This window comes from Abramis brama (assembly GCF_963993115.1).
Source record: "Abramis brama genome assembly, chromosome: 5".
NCBI lineage: Eukaryota > Metazoa > Chordata > Actinopteri > Cypriniformes > Leuciscidae > Abramis > Abramis brama.
Genome location: NC_139967.1, coordinates 13,809,416 through 13,836,173, shown reverse-complemented (window position 1 = coordinate 13,836,173; position 26,758 = coordinate 13,809,416). Strand labels below are relative to the sequence as shown.

Here is a 26,758-nt window from a genome sequence, read left to right as displayed (position 1 = left end):
TGCAAGCAGAGGAAAATGTTTTCTATTTAAAATTCCTATTTGGCACCATCAAAATCTCACAGAACAATATAACATGGCAAATTACTTATAAATGGACAAAAAGGACAAACATATTGTGACATTAGTGTGGACTCACTCCCATTCCCTCCGGCTGGACGGACAAAGGCCTCCAAACTCCGAAAGGTTGTCCATGCTCACTCCTTCTCCCATTCAGGCCGTCTGTGAAGGCTGGCGTGTCCCATTCGCGTTTTCTACACTTAAAACACCCGCAGAAATTCTAATAGACACCACACGCTAACCACCTAATGCTAGTGGTTAGCCACTACTCCCAAATTTCAGATGGCTTGACGCCGGTGTTACCTCACTGATGATTGGCAGCCGATAGACGCTGAGGTTATGTCCTTACGACTAGCCAGTCCTTGAATGGCAAAAACTGGCTATTCATCAAGATATTGTTAATCGATATCCAGCCAAAAATTGTTAATGTACACTTGCAGAACTTCGTTCTCTCTCCATGAAGTTAGTGGTGGAAACAGTAGACCCTGTGGAGGAAAACAAAAAGGGTGTTTTAATTTTCAGTTTTTTGGCTGTATTTATGATTGGTTTTATCTTGATTAAATTACTCTGCAGCTAAAATTGTCTGGTATAAGGCTGAGACACGCCAAGCTGACGGTCGGCGGTTGGGCAACGTTGGGCCGTTTTTGAGGGTCGGTCGGCTTCGTTTTTTTGGTTTCTGCCGCACCATTGGCTCTAGTCGGATGCGTCAGGTTTTTTTGGGTCGATTCAGCATGTTGTATAGACCTTATATAGCCCCGTCTTTTTCAGCGCTGCGCTCATTGTCTTTTGACTTCCGGTCTGTATTTTCACAGCGATCTTGTGTATTTATGAATGAACGGCTCGTTTTAAAATCTTCCCGGTCTACTGACATTTGTTAAGACATCTGCTTGAAACATTACAATCCTCATGATGACTTTCGTTAATTTTACATTAAGTAAATCCACTTCAAAAGCTAATTACTCCTGGACAGCAATGCCATAGAAATATACAGAGCGACTGCAAAAACGGAAGTTCAAAGACAATATTCTAAAGATGGCGGCGCCCTCGTTTCTCTGGCGCATAAGGTCTATAGGCATCGGGCCGTCGGTGAGAGAACTATGATTGGCTGTTCAGCTTAGCGAACGAGTCAGTGCACGAGAATAAAAGCGAAAGTGATGAAAGCAAGCAAAGTCAAAGTCAAAACAGTACAGACAGAAGCTGTTACAAATTTACGTCATCTTATCTGAGCATTCGAATGCACGAATGTTTTCATAATAACGTGAGCCAACTGGAAAGATCAGCATGACTGATTTTCAAAATGGCAAGCAAGCGCTGCTTTGTTTACAGTTTGTATATCTGCAGTACTAGTTTCAGTTTCCCTTTTTGAATGACGAAAATTGACTATTGATACCTGCTGATCTAGACAGATATTTACTTGCACACAGGCGCAGAACGCATATGCTTGTTGACACAGTTGGCTTTCGTCGTCGCTAGTTCTTTGATGTTGGCTTGGTGTGTCCCGGGCTTTAATACCACCAGGTTGGTCATGTGATCTCAACACCCCTATCTTGATAGCTCCACCCCAAAATGTACTAACGCTATGCAGCACAGGCCCCTCCCCTCTCATGAGTGTATACGCCCCTTGCTGCTGATTGGCTACAAGTGTGTTTTGATGCTCAGTCCGATCCACTTTCAACAGCTTTTCTCAGAAATCACTTACTAGACCTTTAATGCACCTTAAATAGTTCACCTAAAAATTTAAATGTTATCATCATTTAATGGTATCCATTGACTTCCATAGTAGGAAAAATATATACTATGGAAGTCAATGATGGCCATCAACTGTCTGGTTACCAACATTCTTTAAAATAAGTTATTTTGTGTTCAACAGAACAAAGAAACTCGTACAGGTTTGGAACAACTTGAGGATGAGTAATGATGACATTTTAATTTTTGGGTGAACTATCCCTTTAATACCTGGCACAAATCATTTCATTAAACAATAAAGAAAATATCACAAAAGCAGAGCATTTGTTCATTCCCTCTTTATGAAGCTGCAAACTGTATTGTATATAATCAACAAAAATAGTTTTCTAATCAAATTAGTGAATTTTTTTGTGTGTTAAAATTAAACAATATTTACAAATTCTATTTAAATGCATGAATTAGAAAAAAGACCACCAACATTAATTAGATACTCTCTCTCTCCCCCTTTCTGTCAAGTGAATAAAACATTGGCACCTCTCCAGGTACATTACAGTTCAGCAAAGCCCGCAGAGACACCACATGCTGTGTGCTTCGTGATCAAAAATCATCCAAAAGTACACAGCTGAAAACTCGTCAGCTGATTTATATATTATATTAAAATTATGATATTCATTTAAAATATACATTTCAGATAATTAAAACTGAAAAATCCCATCCAGACCTTTCCTTTAAACATATTGTTCTTGACAGCTAAAATAATTTGTATAAAAGTGCTAATAATGAGTAATATGAATAAATACTAAAGCTAATTATTAGCTTGAAGTGTTGTCTTACTGGAGGCACAGTGAGTTAATACATTTTTCAAGTGTTACAATTTGCCCCAGCCACACTGATTGTAACACTCTTCTTGAATTGAATATTATGATCTGTAAGTCTTACTTTTTGAAGTAAAAGGTTACAATTGCCCCTGATCTCCCTTACATTCACAGTGAAAAGTCAAAAATATGGAATGTGCTTCCAAAACTGAAACATTTTCATCATTATCTCACCCCTGAATCTGTTGAAGCACTACAGAACCTGTTCATCATCTAGACCTACACATTCATGTCTCATTTAATAACTACCTGTTTCTCACGACAACCTCTGCAATGATGAGGATTTTGGGTGTATCAGAGCGGTTTTAGCTCAAGTCTAATTGCATACAAATCAGCTCTCCACCTGCTTCAGACTGCAGCGTAGATGGTTCAAACTGATGTGCAAACATGATTAATGCAATATCCAATGACAAAGTAAAGAAAAGTGCACAAGAAGTATTGTGATGACACCTAGGCTTAAGCATTAATGCAACATTGGCACAACCCTCAGGAAATGTTGCATTGCCAAGGAGTGCCATGACCTAGAAACATCTTTTATGCCACGCTCATAAACCAACACAAGCCAAGAAGAAAGAGAAAAAGTGGGGGAGAGAGAGGAGGAGTTAGAGTGTATGAGAGAGTTAATGGAGAGTGTGTGCATTGTGTGTGTGTTTGTGTGTGTGTTCGTACAAATCCACCAACAAGATAGAATACTGCACACCTTATCAAACAGCACTTTGAAAAATATATATTTTTCTTTCTTTTTTTTTACGGTGGCTGTGTGACACTACAGAGGATAAGTGGTTTGGAGAATGGATTGATAGATATTTTATGGGAAAATAAGACAAAAATACTAAAAACATACTTAAAACAAGATGAATTTACTTTAGATAAAATTCTGTAGTTTTCAAAGAATATATCTTGATTTAATTTTTTTCTTACCAAACTGATAAAAAAAACCTTTGCCAATGAGAACAGACACGTACATAGATAGATAGTATACAGAAGAACAGAACAGTTGATTTTACAAAACAAACTGATTCCTGATTTGAATTATACAGATGTATCAGTTATTAGGATAGGTTTCAAAACCAAACATAGGTTTGTCATACATTTAAGTTAGTTAGAATATACATTTTTATTTTTTTAGGAGATGCTCTTCAATTAAAGGTCTAGTAAAACAAACTCTGTCTATTTTTGGCTGCTTGTTTGGACATTTTCCAGTAATGTAAGTCAATTTGGTAAGAAGTGCCGCCTACACAAAGAATATAAATGGAAAATTATAATACAAGCAACTTGCAACTACACTGTAAAAAATCCAACTTGCAAATTGTTTACTCACCTTAAGATTATAAGTTGAGTGGGCAAATGTTTGAGCGCAATGTTGAGTTAACTTATAAAAACTATTTAACTGCATGTTTACTACTATTTGTCCAATGAACACAAAAAAATAAGTTGAGAAAACTTAATGTTTTGATTTCTGTGCTGGAACGTTTAACTTCCCACCATCGCGCAAGCGCAGTCTGTCTCTATGTACGTTACACGGGGTTTCCTCCTTCAACCACGCTATCGAAGGGACTGGATTCATCTCTGAGGTAAGTTTTATTTTGCTTTATGAATGAAAATAAGCTACATTGATTGCAGACATATGTTGGTAAAATATAGTATTATGTTAAAAGATATTTTCTGTGGAGACGATAAGTGTCTATTGTTAGAGATTATCCGCGTAGCACATGGTTAACTTACTTAACTATTGACACCTAGACTAACGTTAAAGTGAGGAAACATGCTTGAATGAGAAAAGACAAGAACGTGCACGAAGTTTAAAATGTTAAGCGCAGTAAGTCGTTAAAAAAGACTCAAATCTGGTGCTTGCGCTGATTGAGACAGAAGAGAGCTGTTTATCTCAGACAGAATGTGAGTGCGAATTCAGTTATCTTTCACGGCTTATTGCTAATTAATAGTGAAATAACGTTACACACAATTATTTTAAAAAAACCCACTGTGTGTGTAGTATTCATGTAAATACAGTCGGCTATGTCTTAAGTGAACAAACAATGTTGTAAAATCCAGATGTTTCAGTATTAAATCTGTGCAATAGCTCTTAAAGTGACAGTAGTCTATTCGATTTAAATTCAATTTCAAGTTTATTTGTTATATAGGCCTATATACAAATGTCAGTGACAATTTGTACATGCTTAGGTTGAGGCTCAGGCATTCTACAGTAGTGCAATATAATTCAATATAATACAATTTAGAGGGGAAAAAATATAGGCCTATATATGCAAAACAAATGTTATGTTAAAAATACGCATGTTTGCTTTGTATATTAAATAATGTTTAAAGTGAAAATATGTTATCTGCCGCTGTCAGTGTCCTTCCTGTTAATCAATGAAAGACAAAATCGCTCACTGCTCTTTAATAACTTTTGTATTTTTAAGGAAAAAATGAATTTTTTTTTTTTCACATTTGATTATTCCATTTCTGTAGTATTTTTACTATATGTAAATTAACCTACTGTAACTGTTTTTTTTAGTTTAATATGAATCTTTGTTATGTTGTATTTGTCCCTTTTAGACTAAAGAACATCAGTACAGCAACAAGAACCTCTGATGTGCTAAAACAGTGGCCTTTGTTTTTGAAAGATCAGGTGAGTTTATCATTTTTAGTTAGTAGAACTGAATTAACGTGTAGGCCTACACTTAATTCTTACTGTTTTAACAATGTTTTTTTTTTTTTTTTTCAGGGTCTGTGCTGAGTATTACAGGTTTACACAAACTAATCAGAAGAGCACCTTTTTCTCTTAGTTAGATGAATACACATCTAATTGTACAAAACAAGTGGTGGAGCGTATACGATGAGATGAAGATCCTCCTAGACCAACTTAATCATCAGGTAATTATTTTGCATGTGGTCATATCTCTCTGGTTAAAGGCTGAATTTTGCCATCTCCTTTTCAAGGTAATTCCCATGCTTCTCTTTGGATATAACATGCATAGCTTGTTCCATATTTGTTTTCTGTCTTTCAGACACAGAAACTACAATGTGCTTGGTCAAAGAAAGGCTACAACTCTCAGAGCTCTACCTTTGTTTATGAGGGAAAAGTCAGGAAACATCCTGAAGACTTGCCTGGTAAGAAGATGTGTGTCACCAGCATATACACTCACACTTGATATAATTTCACCTGTTCACCAGATCCCCATGACGTTGTGCCACGTGTAACTATATTAAAGGAATAGTTCACCCAAAAATGAAAATTAGCCCATGATTTACTCACCCTGAAGTCATTAGGTGTATATGGCATTCTTCTTTCAGACAAATACATTTGGAGTTATATTAAAACGATTCCTGGCTCTTCCAAGCTTTATAAGGGCAGTGATATAGTGGCAGACTTGAGGGTGAGTAAATCATGGGCTAATTTTCATTTTTGGGTAAACTATCCCTTTAATACTGCATGGCATCTAACAGCACAGGTGCAGGAAATTGGGAGATGTATTCTGTTTATCAGTTTTAGTTCTATGGCTGAATTTGAACAAGCTTAAAAACATGACCACCTTTACTTTTCAAGTGAAGGTACATGAGCACATGTTTAGGGTCACTCTGTGGTGTAACGTAATTCAAAATAAAAAAAAGTTATGTCAATTTATTTTCTACTGCAGGACACAGAGCCAGAAGACATTCACAAGGGGAGAAGATGAGGATCTTAACTATCGTTGAAGATGATGTTGCAACTGTTCCACTCCAACCCAATTATAAGGTGCCTCTCTGTAGTACTATAAGAGCAGATTGGGCTAGATAATGTGCAAGAACTTTGCCACAGCTGTTACTCTCATCTTTGGCTTGATTTATACCCTCAATGTGAACTGTCCTAAACAATTAAAATACATAAAATACACTTTTGACTAAATTAAAAATTGTTTATTGGTCTTGACTTAAAGTGCTCAGCAAGAGTCCGGTCCTTCAAAAAATTATTGTTCAAGTAGCTGCAATCCATATGGATAATTGTAAGATTGAGCATTTATTTGTTCCAGTTTGTACTCTTATTTAGTGCATAGTCTTTTAATGGCTTCATTTCTTCTCTAGAACATAAAGATATAAATGTAAGCCATGTTTTATATAAATGTAACACATATGATTTAATCCATGTCTTCTGAATACAATCGGATATCAAGATTTAAAAAGAATTGTTAGTTTATTGTTTCTCCCAAAACTGTATTACTTCAGAAAATACAAATTACAGCTGCATGTCTTTGTGTCTTGCACAGAAGAAAATAAGTCCTATGAGTTTGAGACAGAAAAAAGTAAATAATTATGATTTTGGGGTAATATATTCCTTTGAATAAAAAAAGAAAATTCTTGTCATGATGACAGCTAATTGAAATGACATTTTTATTTGCCTTCAACATGCTTCTGAATAAATGTTTTGTTAACATTGACTCACTGTTTTCAGTTTTTGACTTGGGCAAAGTTATTGTAGTTTCCAGTCTTAACATATTATTACTTAGTACCAATTTCCTTTAGGATTTTTTTGTTCACTCAACTTCAGACATTCAGACAATTTTTTTTTAATTGGCTCAACTTAAAAAGGTTTGTTAAAAAATAGTTGCACCTCTCCAGAAAACTAACAATCTTAAGTTAACCCAATAAAAAAAAAATTGTAAGACTTACAACTTAATTTCAGTCAGTCTAACTGTTATTTACAAAAGTTGAGTAAACAAGAAAAAGCTGAAGGAAATTAGTACTAAGATTTTTTTTGTTGTACTGGCTTAAAATTTTTTACAGTGTAGGGATGCACAAATCTATGTTTTCAAAACAATCTGCCTGAACAACTAGTTGACAATGACACACACACGTCACACACACACACACACCTGTCAAATCTCAACTGTGGTTTGTGGATATAATTCCATTAATCTGACAGTTCTTACCTATCAGCTGAGAAAAGGTGTGTGTCAGACAATGACTGACCTATATTCACACACAAACACACACACGCACTTCATTTATCTTTCATTTTATCTTAAAACATGTTTTGCTCTGCAAAATATCACACTGACAGACCTGTGAGATTAGTCAATGGCAAAGGCAAAGTTCGTATTTCAGGACAAAATGAAAAGAAAAATATTCAGTGTCTTTAGAAATATTAGGTTGTAATGGAAAGTTTCTAAACCAAAAACTGTTACTAAGAGAAACGTGTTTCACCCAGCGCTTGCTATACATCAGCCAAAATTGACAAAAATGGGAGTGTTTGCAATTTACTTAATATATTCACAACAATTTCACACCATTAAGCTGCCTCAATGTGTGTGTGTGTGTGTGTGTGTGTGTGTGTGTGTGTGTTTGTGAGAGAGAGAGAGAGAGAGAGAGAGAGAGAGAGAGAGAGAGAGAGAGAGAGAGAGAGAGAGAGAGAGAGAGAGAGAGAGAGAGAGAGAGAGACTGATTCTTTATGATTTTTACCATACATGAGTTGGTTAAGAATAGATTCAGCAAAACTGTGATGATGACCAGACAAGCACAAATGAGAAGCTGCAAGATTTAGTACAACTAGATGGAATTATAATACAGCACCTCCACAACTCTTATAAATACAGCACATACAGTAGGTGCACACGCACACACACACACACACAAACATCCATGCACACACACTTGTATACAGACACAGATTACTAACACGGACACAGACATTGTGTTCTGTCCAAGTTTTCAGACTAATCCACAGTAAGTGTGTCTGACAAATAGTTCAAGCCTTTGAACTACAGTTTCGTATTTAATTCACATTAAAAAATTAAATTGAAAAAGATGATGAAAGCGAAGGAACAAAGACAAAATGCAGCAAACTCTCGGCTAATGCTGACTACAGCAGACTTTCTGCTAATAATAAACAGCAAATTCTCAGGATATTGTATTATAGGATTTGTTCTTGTGTCTAGAGCATCTGAAAGTAGTACAACAGAAAAGAACAGGGCACAAAGACAAACTGTTAAATTGACAAACTGTCTTAAAAAGCAATTTCTTAAGACGCGAGAAATAGAGTTGCAATGTCTCTGCATGTGCTCTAAACGGCTAAATGTTAACAATTAGCCATTAAAGTCACCATTAAATAAAAATGTACAATTCTTATTTTTTTATGGAACATTGCAGTATATACTATAAATTACTTATCCGTAAACAGTGAATATCTTCTTCTTCTTTTTTTATTCATGTGCCCTCAATTTTTAATCAAAATGACTTCCCCTCCCTGCACAAGGGCAGGACAACCTGTCAATCACATGAGATCACACTCACAGCAATAGCAAACCACAATGATCCATCCAACCATCCAATCAATGTCAAATGGAGAAAAATCAAGTCCCATCCTACAATCTTTCTTGTTCGAGAAGCTGTTTTACTCAGATGTAAATCACCAGAGAAGAATATACTATCTTGACATCCATTTCATGACGTCTTAAAGGTATTATAAACATTAACAATATGAATTTCTGCAAAGCAATGTGTATTGTGAAATGTGCTATACCAATAAAATTGACGTTAGAGCTGTGCGATTAATCGTTAAAAGATTGCAATCTCGATTCAAACACCCACGCGATTTCATTCCGAAATGACAACAATTCGCCTTTGACAAAATCACAGCGGAACATACAATTCTGCCACAGTTATCATGTATAGGTATGGAACAGCTTCACAAGCAGTATTTTCACCCACACAGTATTGCTATTTCTGTGTTAGAAATATTCATATTATCACAGAAGTACTGGGATAAAAGTTTATAGTTGGATAAATTACTCCGCAGAAGTAGCAGTGCTTCGCCTTCTGAGAATATAGTTCCCAGTATGTTTACGGTTAGAAGATGGCTGTGTCATGTGACCTTGTTATTTGTAAACGCTGTGACTATACAAATCACAACATGTAAATAGAAAAATGTTGGCATTATTTTGTCACTTATTGTGAGCTGTATGCTAGCTGGAGCCGTTTACCTCCAGTCTTTGTGCTAAGCTAGGCTAGCGGTGGCTGCGTCAGACGGAGTTCCGGCACGCACGGAGATGAAAAAGGTATGGACTTATCTAACTCTGGGGGATACGGTGAATAAGCTAAAGTCCCAAAAAGTCGGCGTGTTCCTTTAAAAAATTTATTTGTCATGAAACATTCATTCAAAAGATTTGTTTAAAAATGCTGATTCATCCAGTAATGGAACAAGTGAAGTATTTGAGTGATTAATTAAATATATAATTCAAACCTTTTTTATATAAACTGCAAATTAACATTTAGTCAGAACCTCTAGTAAATTACATGTTATTTTGTTTAGTTGTCTGTTCAGAATCATGGGAGAATTGTGATATCTGTTTGAAACAAAACATTGTGATTCTCAATTTATCCAGAATCGTGCAGCTCTGCTTGACGTGTACAGCTGTAGGTTTTAAAGGGTTAGTTCAAAAACTGTAATCACTGGATTATGGTGATGATCGTATGTGACGTCGAGTTCCAGCTGAAGAATAATCTCTGACCTGACGTATGACGCAGGAATATAGGGTAAGCCTACAGTAGGTGAGAGTAGATCTTGCGGTTCAAACAAACAGAATTTTTAAAAAGAAATGTTGGAGGATTTTGATATAAGAGAAGAGGAGCTTGAGTTGGTGTTTTGTTTTGCTCTAACCTCTGTGCTTCAATACGTCATGCGTCGGGTCAGAGGTCACTCTTACACCGGAACTTGACTTGCGTTCGGCAGTTACCAGAAGCCAGTGATTATGGTTTATAAAGTTATAAATATGGATATTTTTCTTACAAAAACGAATCGCTCCACTTCAAAAGGCCTTTATTTAATAATAAAACTCTCAGTTCCTGATCATATTTATTCCGAAATATTTGACAACTGCACACAGCGATTAACCAATCAGAATCAAGTCTTCCAAACAGGTGTAAAACTTCCACAAAAAACTCTGCTAATAATAAGCACAGCAAACTCTTTGCTAAAAATGAATACAACACATTCTGTGCTAATAGTAAAGCATCAAACTAAAAAACAAAACAAAAAAAAACCCACAGAAAACCCTCTGCTAATAGCAAACAGTTTGAAAATAGATCAGAATGAATTAGATCTCTGCTAAACAAAGGCACATAGCAAAATCTTTAACAGCAGAGTTAAACACATCAATCACTCTGAGCAAACTCTGTTAATAATAGACAGAAACTCTGTGCTAATAATTACAACTTTTACCACTTAGGGCTATAAACAAAATTGCATTAACTCAGGAAATATTTGAACTAAGTTTAGCTGAACCCAAGTCAACATAGTCAGACTTCAAGATCAATAATGAAAACTATACAACTGTTAGAGAAAATATTACTGGCTTCTCATTTTAATGACATGACAGTGCCATTATGACATTATTAATTATGTACAGTAAATAAAGTTCCTTAGTTTGAGTTGCTGCATCTCACTTTCTAACACATGGCTCTTCTCAGTGTGAATTTGCTACTTTTTTTATCCACACAGCAAACAGCACAATAAAACTCAAATAAATTGTTTATGAAAAGTTTATAGACATAAAAGAGGACAGAACAGAAAAAGTGAACCACATGAAGGAAGCCACGGAGGAAAGAGGAGAAAATCTTTCTCCCATGCAGAAAGACCTGAATATCTCTTTTTTTGTCTCGGTCAGGAACACAAACAAAAGACACTTAAAAAAAACCAATCATTGTCAATTGGCCACCCCTCCTTACCCAAACACATACTCATTCTTAATATACTCAGTTTATCCCCTAAAACAGGACAGACAAATATTTTTTTGTGTATGTGCGTGCATTGTTTCTACCTGACCGGCCACTCAAAAACCTGAACCTTTAGTTCAGACACACCTAGCCATGTGTATAGCTCATAAACACACACACACACTACAAGTACAGAGTAGACGGCATAAGCAACACTTTCAAACACTCCTAATAAATATTCACAACTTAATAAAAACCAGGGCCTGGGGCAAAAATGCCACCAAAATGAAGTTAATTATCAAATTCAAGATGGGGGGGGATTGGGGGGCTCCTGCACAATTAAAGTGCCCCCATTATGAGGTCTCCTACAATAGGTTTGCGTGCATCCAAGGTAAAAAAACACTTTAATTTTCTCTATAATATACATTGCACATCACCACATTTCTCAAATATTCTGAAAACGGTTTGTTCGAAGATTCAGACCCTCTAAACCCCTCTTTTCCACAATCCTGTTCTGCTCTGATTGGTTAGATGGCCCAGTCTGTTGTGACTGGTCTCTACCAGTTACATATAAAATGGGGTACTTTAAACTAAATCTATGACAACTTAAGAGATTAATTAGAAAGTGAATTTAAAAAAAGTGTAGATCAGATTATATTTTACAAATTTTTTGCAGCATTGAACATTATAACCAATCACACACATTCCTGTTGAGCTTATGATTGCAATGGCCAATCGGTGGCGTTTCAATTACTAGACACCACTGAATTTTGTTCAGTGCGTGCGCTCACAAATTCTCTCAACATAAATAAAGTGCAGCTACTACGTAAGAGATTCATTTTGCAGTGTAGACAGACAGCTTCAGACTGATTTAAGTAATTGTTTAAATTTAAGTATTTGACATAAGACAACACAAATACATGCAACACATGTAATAAAGGTAATTATAAAAATCAATTCCAGGGGGCAAATTTTTTTATTTTTCTACATTTACATTTCCAACTACATTTCCTAGTTGAAGAGACATCCATTCGTGTGTCTGCTATAGGAACACACACACACACAGCACATATAATGAACAGAGTACAAATGCAGAGTACAGAGGTCAGTGAGGAGATTATCCTTTTATCTCAGTATCATAAGAGTTTCATAAGACTCTTTCGCCATTCTCTCTCATGATTTATCTCACTAATATGAATCTATTCACAAACACCCACTTAAACATGGATAAATTAACACATAAATGCACGCAAGCTTACAAACACCTGAACTCGCTTATATAAACACCCACACACCGGACATGTTGGGTTCAGAAAGAGCCCAAGGATCACACTCAGGGCGAGAGCTGGTAGAGGCCCCAGGAGAATTCCGGAAGGGCTGGAATCACTCGAGAATGTTACAGCAGCAACAGGAAAACACACACAGCTTCAGCAGTGCTACAGGAGTGTTAATGCGACATTAGCCCAGAGATGCGTGTATGGGCCTTGTTCATGAAACACAAGCAGAACAAATCGCTCAAACGGAATTGATTGCAACAATTTATGCATGGTTTTACGAATGACACAGACAGAAATTTGTTCTGCTTGTTCTTCATGAATAAGGTCCATTATATATACACAAGCATGGACTTCATAGCTTAAAAGAGTTACATTAGCATTCAAAAGTTTGGGATCAGAGAGATTTTTAAAGAAATTAATACTTTTGTTCAGCAAGGACACATTAAATTAATTAAAAAGAGACCGTAAAGACATTTATAATAAATAAAGAAAAAAAAAAGCTGTTCTTTTGAACTTTCAAAGTTCAAAAGAACTCTGAAAAAATACATGACAAATTCGTGACTCGATTAGTCGAGACTGTTTTCCAAGATGACGCCTGTCTGTAAACGCGTAATGTACTGTCTTTATAAAGTATCTTCTTATTAAACTGTCTGTACACTTACAGGGTTTCTGCAGGGATCTTCAATTTAAATTTAATGCTTTTTTAATGCCTTTTAATGCCATTTATTTCATTTTTAATGCCATACACGACCCATGACTAACCAGGGATACTTTATATATATATATATATATATATATATATATATATATATATATATATATATATATATATATATATATATATATTTTAGTGCTGTCAATCGATTAAAAAAAATTAACTCGATTAGTCATACATTTTTCCTGCAATTAAAAAAACACCTAAATTTGTATAGGTTTAGTTTATATATTTTATAATGTAATAATTTCACAGTTAATCTACAAATGAATGTAGAGACAACATAAAGGCCAGTCTCACTGATACTAATACAGCTATTGATGTCTGGATAAAAATGACATCCCCCCCTAATTTTAAACATATTTAAACATAACCATCCAACATTACAGTGTAATTGAAAGCTATAAAAAATTTAACATTAGGCTTAAAAAAAATTACAACTTTTAATTTAAGTGAACTTAACAAACAATCCTCACATAAATCCATAATAAATGTAATATTTACCTTTGCCCTTCCTGTCTAACAGGTAGGACGTATACAGAAATTTAATAAAGTTATCAAACAGTCTGCACGGCATAAATTATAGATTAAATATATACTAATGCTTATTAAAGCTACAAGAGTTATTTAGTCAATAGAGTGAGTCATCTTCTCTGTTCCCTTTGTTCTGTGATTAACTTTACTGACAGAAAGCTTTATTGGCTACTGTCCCTTTAAAACAGCCGCCGCAGCTGACAGAAACACGGATCTAACACGCGCCTCATTCTCTCACAACTCTTTGCGTTTATTAAAGACTTTATTTCACTAATTTAAGAATGCTCTTATGTTATGAGGATTCTCGACAAAACAGACATTTTGGCATAATCGGTTCAAGCGTGAAAGAGAACCGTTTTCTGGCGCAGGATACTGACGCGCGTCTTTCTCCCTTTGTGTGTCAGGACATTCACAGACAGCGCGTTTAAAAGCATTTACATGAATAAGAGCGGGATCGTATAATGTAATGCTACCCAAAGGATGACAAAAATTAACGAATGCTGCACATAGTTAATTGCTGTCTGCCCTTTTCCGTCGATTTGTGGCTGTCAAGACCGCATATGAGTTTTATGGCGTTGATTCCAAATTGTACTAACTACCCAACTTAAATACCTTTTTACAAACGCTGCAAAATCCTTCTTTATTTTGACCACCAACGGGCTGCAGCCATGTCCTAAATTGTTTGTCTTCCTTGCACCTTCCCATTTTTTGGTCTAGTTTTATTCCTGTTGTTCCTGCTGTTCAAAATGCCCGCGTCATCTCAGCATCACGGCAATTTTGCTCCGGCCGGAGTCAATCACCAAACTGGTTCCGTGTGTTTTTATCACACTAACATACATATTTTGCGACAGCAAATAAAATTTATTAATTATGAAGGCTATATTCAAATAAATTGATAATATAAAAATTTCTTCAAAACGATTTTAATGCCTGTAGGATTACAATTTAATGCTTTTTAATGCCATTTAAGGCCTTAATTATCGCAAAATTCATTTAATGACTTTTAATGCTTTTTAATGCCCCGCGGAAACCCTGACTTACAAAGTTCTCAATGCTTCGGTTTGCATGTAGGGACCCTCATTATGCTACCGTGTTAGTGTGAGGCTATTTTGAGCCTTGTTAGTGGTATTAACTAGCGATTTACTTTTACTTACTCTGTGCCCCATATACTAGTGTTATGAGCTAATCTGTTTTTAAAGATAAAACTCTATACATTCGATTTTCATGAAAACGCATCGCAGGGAACGATCGACTCGGTAACCATGTGTTAATTACCCCTAGGTTAATTTTTCACTGGATTTGTCCTTTAAATACTGTTATGTGCCCGACGTTGTAGAGAGCGATACATAAAACGCATTACCATACTAACAGATCGACTTGATACGAGCCTGTATAATTCACTCTTCCACCACTTCTTCTGAATCAGTTTCTGGTTCAAACATATATGACTATAACAGCTATTCTGAGCTGGTGTGAGTGGAGGCGGGACTAATTTGCATATTAATGGGGTTGCATATACTAAATGAAGCAAGGGTGTAGAGTTACATTCAAGCTATTTTAAGGCATTAACTTTTTTTTTTTTTTTTTTAAGGAAATTTTGTAAGGGATAAAATGATTGACTACAGGGGACTTTAAGAAATGACTCCATCTATAAAGACTGTCTATCTATAAAGACTGCAGAGACAAAAGCACTGTGGATCTAGTTGAGTACTGATTCACTGTTGTGATGATGCAGCTGTGTTGTCCCTGCACTTACTGTAAATGCTGCTCTAGATCAGCCAGGTGAATATTTCAAGTGCACCTCATTCATCCATAATCACACACATTCACAAACAAAACCACACCAACATAAATAGGAGAGGTCAGGAAACAGCAGTGATGATCAAGTACCTTCTAAACACAGATTAATTTGTGGGCAATATGTGCAGTACACACAGAAATGACAAGAGGTATCTCTGCAACTGATCTAGAATGGTGCAGCAAGAGTGGTCTTTAATGAGCCGAAGAGAGCACACGTCACGCCTCTCCTCATAAACTTGCACTGGTTGCCAATTGCCCCTCGCTTAAAATTTAAGGCACTGATGTTTGCCTACAGAACAACCACTGACATTGCACCCCTATACCTAAACTCAATATTTCAGACCTGTGTGCCCTCCAGAAGCTAGAGTTCTTCAAGTGAACGGCGCTATCCCAAAGAGCACAAAATCTTTTCCACTGACCTTTACCTTGACTGTTCCAAGCTGGTGGAATGATCTGCCTAACTCAAATCGAGCTGCATCTTTTTCGTCAACACTTAAAGGGATAGTTCATCCAAAAATGGATCTACGGAACACAAATTAAGATATTTTTGATGAAATCTGAGAGCTGGCTCACTCCTTCATAGGCTTCTAGGTAATTTCATTCTGCCAGTCCAGTAATTTACCAAGTGACTACAGTGGCTCAACCTTAAGTTTATCAAGTGACGAGAATACTTTGTGCGCAAAACCCCCCAAATATAACGACTTTATTCAACTATTCATTTTCTTCTGTATGGGCCTCTGACGTGAGTTCACGAGAGTGCCACGACGCATGCACGAGAACTGAGAAGATGACGCAGATGGGTCTCGATGTAGTGTTTAAAATGGTTCTAAAGTGTGCATTTCCTGGATGTCCGAATCGTGAGAAACCAACGAGAAAATGTAAAAGTGCCTTACCAACAGCGCAAAAGGAATGGCTTACCTTTCACACTTTCCCATCACATGACCGTGAGCGTCATGTTCTCAGTTCTCGTGCATGCGTCGTGGTGGTCTCGTGAACTCACGTCAGAGGCCCACATGGAAGAAAATTAATAGTTGAATAAAGTCGTTATATTTGTTTTTTCCCGCACAAAAAGTCTCGTCACTTGATAAACTTAAGGTTTAGCCACTGTAGTCACTTGGACTATTTTAACGATGTTTTTACTAACTTTTCTGGATCGGCTGTATGAAATTGCCTAGAAGCCTATGAAGGAGTGAGCCAGCTCTCAGATTTCATCAAAAATATCTTAATTTGTGTTCCGAAGATGAACGAAAGTTTTACAGGGTTGGAACAACATGAGGGTGAGAGATTTTTGGGTGTACTAACCCTTTAACACATGAATTCTAACCCTTCCTATTCTATAAAAAAAGACTTGCTTCACTGGGACTAGTCATCACTTGCATATTGTTGCCATAATGTTGGCCTGATTGCTTTTTTGCTCTCATTTGTAAGTTGCTTTGGATAAAACGCTCCTGACCAGAGCAAGAGAGAGGAAAACAGATAAGGACAGAGAAAGAGAACGACAAAGAGTGATTTCCAGGAGGCGAACAGCCTGACCCCCATGTGAGAGGTGAGGGAATTATTGCATCACTCGAACAAACTGCACTGTTTACAGTATTACCATGAAGCCTAGAGCCCATCTTTAACCATGCAGGGGCCCATACACCATACAGCAGCACACACACATTCCATTAACCAGGGGGCCCAGGTAAAGGCTCCATTACAAATCTACACACTCATCCACACTGCACAAAAACATTCAAACAGGTCTCTCCATCACATGAACATACAATGTGTGACATTACAAGAACTCACAGATTCATGCTCGCACTTGCCTCTAAACATTGAAGGGTAGTTGACATGAAATATTTTTTGGAAAGGGTTAAGGTTAGAGCTAAATTTACTTAACCCACAACCATCACTTAAAGGGAAAGTTCACACAAAAATGAAAATCCTGTCATCATTTAGGCCTATTCATCCTCATTAAAACATGAGTGACTTAACAAAATATTTTAAAGAATGTTGGCAACCAAGCAAGGACAAGAGTTTGTAAAGGCATAAAGTAGGGTATACCTGAACCACACAAAGACATTAAAAATATATTTTTGTTCCACAGAAGAAAAAAAGTTATACGGTTTGGAATGACATGAGGGTAAATAAAAAAAAAAAAAGACAGAATTGTCATTTTTCATCCCTTTAACTAATCCACAACCAAAAACAAAGACACTACATCATATTCTTATAATACCTCATAATAAATAATAATAAAATTGTAATAAGGTTCCTAATTTGTAACTCGTTCTGGATATTCCTAAATTAATACATTTCATCAAAACAATTTTAAGCAGCATTTTGTTTAAAATCTTCAGTCTCTAATTATTCTAATTATTATGATGCAGGCAGCTTTTAGCTTTATACGCGTATCGCACCTGCTTATACATACATTTCACTTAAAATCTCAAATCTAAAAAAAGTCCATGGACAGAGCTACCCTTAAACTGTTACTTGCAAAGTCCAAATCATTTCCTGAACCCAAACACACACTTCCAGCCCAAACAGCAGGAGTCCAAGGCCACAAAACTATTAAAATTTAAATAAAACCACTCAGTTATTTCCTTAAAAGTTTAAATAAAAACTAAGTTGTGCGGAATTTACAACTTAAATTAAGTTCATTGCATGCACCTTTTCAACCACTTGGAACAATAATGACAAGTGGAAGGAAACTATGCTGTCACAACATTTTAAAACATTTGTAGGCCTACAGTGTAATTAAATCATAGGAGCTCCTACGTATTTCTCACACAAGTGCAAATGGATTCAAGTCATTTATAAAAAGTTTCAATAGCCTATAACATCGACATTGTCTTAGACAGGTTTTCTGCTGCTGGAGAGACTGGTTTCAGCGCATTAAACAGTGGCCCATTTTGACTGCATTCCAAGATTTCAGATCAATCCGGAACCACGGCAGCAAAATTCCCAGACAAAACATTAGAAAGTTTTCAGGAACATAATTCCATTGTCCAAAAACCGAACGTGTTTAATTGTGCACTCATTCAGTCCATCGCGCCCGGGATAAAAAGATTAAGGTAAGAAAACGCTCGTGGTAGAGTGATTCGACCCGGTGATTCCGTTTCCACGCCATCCTCACACATCAATTTCTCAATATTCACTTACGAGTCCCACTTAGTTTCCCCATAGACTATAACTAGAAAAAGCGCAGGATCCAATGGAAGCCAACAAGCGTATTAAACGCGTTAAAAACAGCTCCACAGACTTAACAGCTTTACTTTATCATTATTATAACTTATCTAATACGTAATATCTTACCGTGCGTTAAGGGCTACAGACAGGTCCACACTTCACTTTTGCCCTCGTCCGCGCCTCTCATATCAAGCCACGAGTGAGCTCGCCTTCACCATAAACAACCCACGAAAGAGCCACTGTGAAGTCGGACATAAGTCAAAATATGCATAAAACACGCTAACTGAAGAATCCCAAAATAGAGCGGAACAGGAGAGCACGCGACTCGGCGTTTGGGCTACGTTTTTTCGTTAACGGGTCCACATCCTCCGCTCACGAGCGCCTGTAAACAGCGCTGAGCTGATGCGAAGTACGAAAGTAGGTCAGACGGGAGCTCAATACTCAACCAACGACATCACTAACCGCCCGCAGCCTCACACACACACACACTCCAGAGAAAAGACACACAAATGCAAGGACGGCCTCGAACATAAACACCCGGCAACAATCATTTTTAAAACATTTTCACATACACAGACGATCCGCTCTCTTTGACCCTATGTTAGGTGCATGTCATGCTGCTGGCAGCTCGTGTGTCTAAGCTGAGGGTCGCCTTTCACATTATGCACATTTGCCTCAATGGAGTTGCTTTAGTTAAATAGATATAACAATTTCCTGCAAGATGACACACCTCTTTGTAAATACAATTATTATTATTATATATAATTATTACTATTATTATTACATTAATAATAATTTTTTTTTTATATAGTGCCTTTCTAAAACTTCAAGGTTGGTTTGCTTTACAAGACCATGAAGAGCTTTGAAAGTCAAGAGAAGCATTTTAAACAGATTATGGAATGAAACAGACAACTAATGCATTTTTAACAGGGTGTGTATATACAGAGCACTTAGTGTAGAAAAAAATATTTATATAAAAAAATAAATATATATGGTGCAGATGTGTAGGCTACAGCACAATGCAACATATGTAAAAGTCAATGACAAATCATGGTGGTTGGTGGAATTGATTGCAATATGTCCAGACTTAATAGACAGGGTAATGCTCAAATTTACAAGCTGAGCACGGCTACCTTTTGGAGGCACATGTGTAACTATTCTGCACTATTTTGGAGGTAGTTTCCTCACATATTCCAATGATGCGGCAAAGGGTGAAACTGGGTCTGTTGCAGAAGAGTCGGTGGAGCTGAAATAATGACAAAATTTAATGATGTTTGTAATAAAGTAAAGTGACTTTAGAAATTTGCACTGAAACTATACTGACAGCAAAGAAATGACTAGTAAAAAAAGAAAAAAAAACATTCTTTACAACTGTCAACAAAAACATATGTTCACAAACACATCTTTTAGAGAGGACATCTTTTAAATCCACTCAAACAGCTAAAGCAGAAATAATGTGTGATGTTGGAAACCACAGTCTCAGGACCAGTATCGGTTGCCATGGCAAAAACCGAATCCTCCATCAGACCCTCGGTCCAACATGGCTGCTGGGCGGAAGAGCCTTTCAAACACATCGGCAGTGTGCCTTTAAAGGCTCGGTGCATTTTTACTGAACTCACCAAATAGATTTAATTGCTCTGCATTATTCTTAACACTTTAATGGCTTTAGTTGCCATGATGTTCACACAAAAATAGCTGCAAAACTCTCATAATTATTATAAAACCAAAAGTAATGAAGTCTAATTAAAGTCTGATTATAACTCTTAAAAGAGGGAGTCTTAGATTCATCATGCGATGAGTCATTGGGGATATAAAAAGGTCAACAAAAACAATGTCTTTCTTTCTTTCTTTCTTTCTTTCTTTCTTTGCCCTTATTTGTTTCCTTTCTTGTTTTTTTTCCTCTTTGTAATTTCTTTTATGTTTTGCTTTGTCACTGGGGTTTTTTTTATGTCAGTGCTACTTTAGTTTGGAGGCAGACTGCGGCTCTGTAGCTTTAAAGAACTAGGAATATGGGTCAGTGGAACACCAGCACAAGTGCGAGGGAGTAACTGAGAGAGAGAGAGAGATAAAAAAGAAAGAAAGGGAGAGGGAGAGAATTTAAACAACATAGCAAACAACATTCACAAGTTCAGGAAATAATAACAAGAACTTCCTCATTAGAAACCAACCACAGATATGCATCAAGGGTGTGTGTGTGTGTGTGTGTGTGTGTGTGTGTGTGTGTGTGTGTGTGTGTGTGTACAGCCTACATGTTTCTGTGGCAAACCAATAAAAGGTCAAGTGGTTTGTTCATAAGGAATTGACAAGTCAGTATGATTGTTCCTTCTGCTTATGGTTTAGGAATTTTAAATGAGTGTTGATGGTTATATCAAGCAACAGGTAATCACCCAGATACGGGTGCGGGTCGGGTTGGACACGGGCTAAACACGGGTCTAAACACGGGTTTAAAACAATCAAGTGCAAACGTAAAAATATATGCATATTTTTAGGAACACATCTACAAAAAATATGCCTATATTTCAAGTTGATAAAATAATTTAAAATCCACATCAGTTTATTTGTGCCCACGCCCTCCCAGGAGTCTCTATACCTACTTTCACTTTTAAAAATTCATAAATTCATTCAAATAACTGCGCGTGCGATCTGCTTGCAGTTGTCGAGATGGATGCTGAGGAGTTGAAGAAAAGAATAGCTAGTCGAGATGGTAAAGTTGTCGACTATACGTCATCAAAAATCAAGTCCAGTGTGTGGGAGAAATTTGGAGTTATCTGAAGAAAACAATATTGTGAAAGGCTTTGCTGCATGCATTTTCGTGTTGGATAGCCGCAAATGTGGAACTTCATCGCCGAGGAAGCACGCAGATAACTGTGGTAACAAACCAAGCAGTTCTATGGAAGTATGTGTGGTGTGCAGGGCGTGTTTGAACCCAAAATTGTCAGATGTAGGCTAGACGAAATTGCATGGCAGATATAGTGTTGTAGCCGCGTCTGATCGATTGATAAAATGTTATAAGGCCACTCAGTTTTGTGGTAACGTTATGTTCTTCATGTACCGGCCTTTTGACAGCTTCGGCTGAAGTTGTCCTTGTGTTAATGGTCGTGTAATAACTTCTGTATGACCTGGCAATAAACATTTTTGTAAGTGTGTCTATAATGTGATAGTCTAAACTGATTTTATTTTGGTTGCGGGTCGGGTGGTCGGTTCTATATTAAGCGGGTCGGGTGCGGATTTTAATTAGTGCTGCTGTCGGAAAACGGGTTGGATGCGGCTTTAAGCACTGCGGGTACGGGCGGGTGCGGATTTGCAAAATCGGACCCGTGCAGGACTCTGATCAGTGTGACCGGTGTATGAAGCATGTGTATACACACGACAATTTCATTGGCCGACAACCGTCCATGACGTCACTACTGGAGCACCTGTGGGTATAAGAGGGCACCTGCAATAGATGTCATCAAGTTCTTTCTCTGAGGGAGACATGCAGGTGAGCCCGAGAAACTATGGTTACTGTCATAACCTGAGACGTTCCGAAGTGGAACTCAACACTGCGTCTGGATCGACGCTAGGAGGAACAAATACCCACTCCGCCATCCTGAGGGAAGGCCTGCCTCATTAGCTGTGCGTATGCACAGCCACAATGGGCATAGCATTATTGACTCTATACGGGCTTGTCTAGCCAGAAGTCAGAAGTGTCAATCATACAGGGCGCATCCTAAGATTCATAGACTGTCAAGTGGTAATACTTCCTCGGCCATTACCCAAGCTCATATGCCCCGTGACAAGAAAAGTCCTGGCCTTTTTCAACCTTCGTCGCTTCCTTGTGGACCCAGCCTTAGCCACCTACCGCCCAGGTGCAGGGCTCTAAGCTATATCAGCTTCTTTAGTTGACACAGCTATTCGGGAATACTGGCCCAGGGAGACTATTTTAATACGTTAACCTGGCCTACCACTACCACTAGAGGGAGAAAAGACAGTGTTTTTCCATTTAGAATAACTATTCACCCTCTTACCTCTAGGAAACTGCAGGGGAGCTACAGCTGTAATACCCTAGAAAGATTGGGGGAAAGCACTCACGCCCTGCCTGGACTAGTCCAGAGCCAAAAGACTCCCAGCACCTGACAAAAGTGTCTGAAAACAAGAAAAGCTGACATAAGGCAAATTAACCTCTACTTGCTAAGTTCTAAGGGATCGGTTAAGGCTCCAACAATGAGTGGAGGACCCTACTTTAAAACCGCAACAGTAGGGGAAGGTTCTACTCTACATTCAACTGCCCGGACCTGTCTATAGGGTCCCAAGACTCCCAGCACCTGACAAAAGGTGCCTGATAACAAGAGGAGCTGCTAAAGATAAATTAACCACTACTTGTTAGGTTCTCTGGGACCGTTTGAGCTTCAACAGGGAGTGAAGGTACCTTATTTTAAAACCTTGAGGGGAGCCATCCTAATTAAAGACCCCTCTTGGGGGGGATGTCACGTGACCCGGAGTGAGGTGGCTGCGTGAGCTCTTTGCTCCGCTCGACTTACTTAAAGGACAATTCCGGTATTTAACACTTTGAGTCTATTTTGTAGTTTGTTTTGGATAAACAAGAGTGGTGGACAAATAAATTTTGACAATGGTTCCTGTCGCGACTTTTTGACTATTTAAGAATTGCCCCTGACCGCTTTAGAATGGGAGTCTATGGCCATGCACAAACATGTCCTTAAAACAACCCTTAACGTTCGTTTTCAAAACTGTGCAACTCACCGAGTGGTTAGTGGTGTTCGTTGATGTTCCAAAACAAGTAGCGTAGCGAAACACAGTTTCTGTCGTGTTTTATTTGGCATTTTGTAAAATCCATTGATTTCCGTTGGAGGACTCATTGCTCGTTGATATTACTGCGCTACCGGAAACGGAAAGGGGGCTGTTTACATTTGGTTGTAGTCTTTTAGGTCTTTTCGCTCGGTTCTCTGTCTCTCAGAAGGCTAGCGTGAGCAGAGCAACGGAAGTTGCGGAAGAGCGGAAGTTTATACGCGGTTGTGAGGTATCTGAAAAAATAGTTCCACTATAGAAAAATAAACGGATTGAAATCATACATTGCGCCGATATATTTCTTTTTAATCATCAACGAACACCACTAACCACTCGGTGAGTTGCACAGTTTTGAAAACGAACGTTAAGGGTTGTTTTAAGGGCATGTTTGTGCATGGCCATAGACTCCCATTCTAAAGCGGTCAGGGGCAATTCTTAAATAGTCAAAAAGTCGCGACAGGAACCATTGTCAAAATTTATTTGTCCACCACTCTTGTTCATTCAAAACAAACTACAAAATAGACTCAAAGTGTTAAATACCGGAATTGTCCTTTAATAAATCACGCTTTTTCCTCCGAATTCTAATTTCATTTCGTTGAACAAACTATAAATATGTCAGACACATCTTCTGATAAGGATTTCCCTATTTTCGCCTCGACGCGTTCGCAGAAGGCTAAAGAAAAGGATACGAAGAAGCCTACTGTCCATGCGCCCTCGGCTAATGCTAACACTGACGCAGCCGATTCGCACCTGGATATGTCACTGATTCTATCAGAAATAAAGGCTAATAGATCACGCCTTGATGGAATCTCTAGTCATCTGGAGGGTATCGCCAACTCCGTTTCTTGCCTTCAGAATTCGTTTACCGCTCTCTCTGAGAGAGTCACTGGCGCCGAATCGCGCCTGGAAGAAGCCGAACGGAGGATTTCATCTACCGAAGATTCGGCGACATCTACGGAAAGGCAGGTGACTGACTTGAAGACGATGGTAGATCAGCTGCAGGCAAAAGTAGATGACCTTGAAAATAGAGGCCGCCGCAAAAATCTGAAGATTGTTGGCCTGCCGGAGAAAGCCGAGGGCTCTGGTCCACTTTTATCGTATCTTCAAGACATGATCCCAAAATGGTTAGACCTGCCAGTGGGTTCCTCTGTTCTGGACATTGAGAGGGCTCATAGATCTCCCACCTTCGCGTCTGCCAACCCGAACTCAGCTCCGAGAAGCATCTTAGTTCGGTTTCTGAGGTTCACTGATAAAGAAACAATCTTGAAAGCCGCCATGAAGAAGACGATCACTCACAATGGTTCAGAGCTTCGATTCTACTCGGATTTGTCAGCTGGACTGCTGCAGAAGCGTCGTGAGTTCGGGACTGTGGGGAAAGCTTTTGCCGCCCGTGGTTTGTATCGTGGATTTGCCTATCCAGCCAGGCTTAGATGTCTACATAATGGAAAGATTCGCCTGTTCAACGACCCGGACTCAGCCAAGGCTTTTTTGGACTCCCTTGACAGCTAAATTTGACTCTTGGCTGAAATATATACTTTAACTTTCGGTGGAACATTCTGATGATACCATTGGACAAGTAGGATACTTTCTAAGGTAACAGTTAATATCCAGAAAGTTACCGCCCGCCACGCAGGGTTGTAACGTTCAAGTTATTTTGTCTGTGGCGGATATAAAAATTATTGGTTATGTTTTATTTATTTGTTTATTTATTTTTTCCAACGGTGTCACCCATTACTGATAATTATTTGTTGGGGATGTCAGTGGAGCGGGTTATGACGGAGCTATAACTTGGTGGTTTCAGTATACTGTTGTCAACTTTTTCAAAGTTCCTTATTTGGTTTTGTGACTTTTTGATATTATCTGTGCCTCATCAGTTGGGGATGGGGTCTTTGGGGGAGGGTTTTATAGGTTTGTTTTGCGTTCTATTTGTGGTACTCTCTTGTTCGTATTCGGTATCTCGTACTGGCACAATTGACTTTCTTTTTTTTCTTTTTTTCCTTGCATACTATCATTCATATGACTTTTTGTTGCAATTTTTAATATGCTTAATTCTTTTAAATTAGTAACATGGAACGTGAAAGGCATAGGTCATGTAATTAAGAGAAAGAAAATTCTTACATTTCTTAAAAAAGAAGGTGTATCTATAGCGCTATTACAGGAAACGCATTTATCCGATAAGGAACATTTGAAGCTGAAAAGAGACTGGGTCGGCCAGATATATTTATCCTCATTCGCGTCAAATAGTAGGGGCACCGCAATTCTTATTCATAAAAACATTCCATTCGCCCTTGAACATGCTGAGTATGATTCTGAAGGAAGATTCGTGCTAATTTCTGGTTTAATTGTTGGAAAACATATTACTGTAGGCAATGTATATGCCCCAAATGTGGACTGCCCTAATTTTATGTCTCGTGTGATTCTAAAGTTTAATCAGCTCTGCAAAAACATGGGTTTCTTAGGAGGTGATTTCAATTGCATACTTGATGGGAATCTGGATAAATCCTCACCTCAGATTTCAATGGGTTGCAAGTCATCACATATATTACGAAACACTTGTAAAGATCTGGGACTGGTGGATATTTGGAGGGAGCTGCATCCTAAAGACAGAGATTATACTTTTTATTCTCACCCCCATAAATCTTATTCAAGGCTAGATTATTTTTTCATACCTTCCGATTGTATACACTATGTGAGTTCTTGTCAAATTGGCCCTATTGTGTTATCTGATCATGGCCCGGTTTATTTAGTCATTGATATTAGTTAACTTATTCAAAAGTCTAATTATTGGAAATTCAATACTTCGTTCTTAAGTAATACTAGTTTTTGCGCTTTTTTTAGACAGAAAATAATTCAGTATTGGCAAGACAATCAGAACTCTCCAGTTTCTCCTGCAATAAAATGGGACACAGCTAAGGCTACGTTGCGGGGTCATCTTATTGCTTATGCTGCTTTAAGGAAAAAACTTATGATACAGAAAAGGAAAGAATTAGAGGCCGAAGTATCTCACCTGGAAAAACAACATAAACGTTTGCCAAATCAAGTTAATTGGATTTTATTAAATAATGCTAAAGCTAAACTTAACTTAGATCACACAGAACATACCAAGAAATTATTATTGTATACAAAACAGCGCTACTATGAGTCTGGTAATAAACCCAGTCGCC

General features: G+C 37.7%; 2 protein-coding genes across 8 annotated transcripts in view; one reads left to right on the top strand and one right to left on the bottom strand.

Annotated features, from left to right (window-relative positions):
- The window catches only part of npas2 (neuronal PAS domain protein 2), a 69,927-nt gene that overhangs the window by 17,974 nt on the left and 25,195 nt on the right, over window positions 1–26,758 (bottom strand). For 3 of the 6 annotated variants that reach the window (XM_084115653.1, XM_084115650.1, XM_084115655.1), the window contains exon 2: window positions 137–542. In XM_084115653.1, the coding sequence (XP_083971779.1) occupies window positions 137–210 (74 nt within the window). In that variant the 5' untranslated portion in view covers window positions 211–542. Of the gene's footprint in view, window positions 1–136; window positions 543–18,935; window positions 19,269–26,758 lie in introns of those variants that run through there. The other 3 variants (XM_084115652.1, XM_084115654.1, XM_084115651.1) reach the window with 3 other exon arrangements.
- LOC311083397 (uncharacterized protein) lies at window positions 4,056–7,033 on the top strand. Of its 2 annotated transcripts, XM_084114884.1 has the most exons (6): window positions 4,056–4,192; window positions 5,175–5,247; window positions 5,344–5,492; window positions 5,627–5,729; window positions 5,913–5,995; window positions 6,257–7,033. In XM_084114884.1, exons 3-6 carry the CDS (start codon window positions 5,409–5,411, stop codon window positions 6,293–6,295), a joined length of 309 nt encoding a protein of 102 aa, XP_083971010.1. In that variant the 5' UTR covers window positions 4,056–4,192; window positions 5,175–5,247; window positions 5,344–5,408; the 3' UTR covers window positions 6,296–7,033. The 2 variants fall into 2 exon arrangements, 1 of the variants encoding a protein (XP_083971010.1); XR_014606284.1 differs by lacking the exon at window positions 5,913–5,995.

Bases quoted from the DNA above. Each gene is read 5' to 3' on its own strand.
- LOC311083397 (XM_084114884.1), top strand. From the start codon at position 5,409: ATGAATACACATCTAATTGTACAAAACAAGTGGTGGAGCGTATACGAT. The intron at 5,730-5,912 runs GTAAGAAGATGT...TTCTTCTTTCAG, and splicing joins ACATCCTGAAGACTTGCCTG to ACAAATACATTTGGAGTTAT. The intron at 5,996-6,256 runs GTGAGTAAATCA...TTTCTACTGCAG, and splicing joins ATATAGTGGCAGACTTGAGG to GACACAGAGCCAGAAGACAT.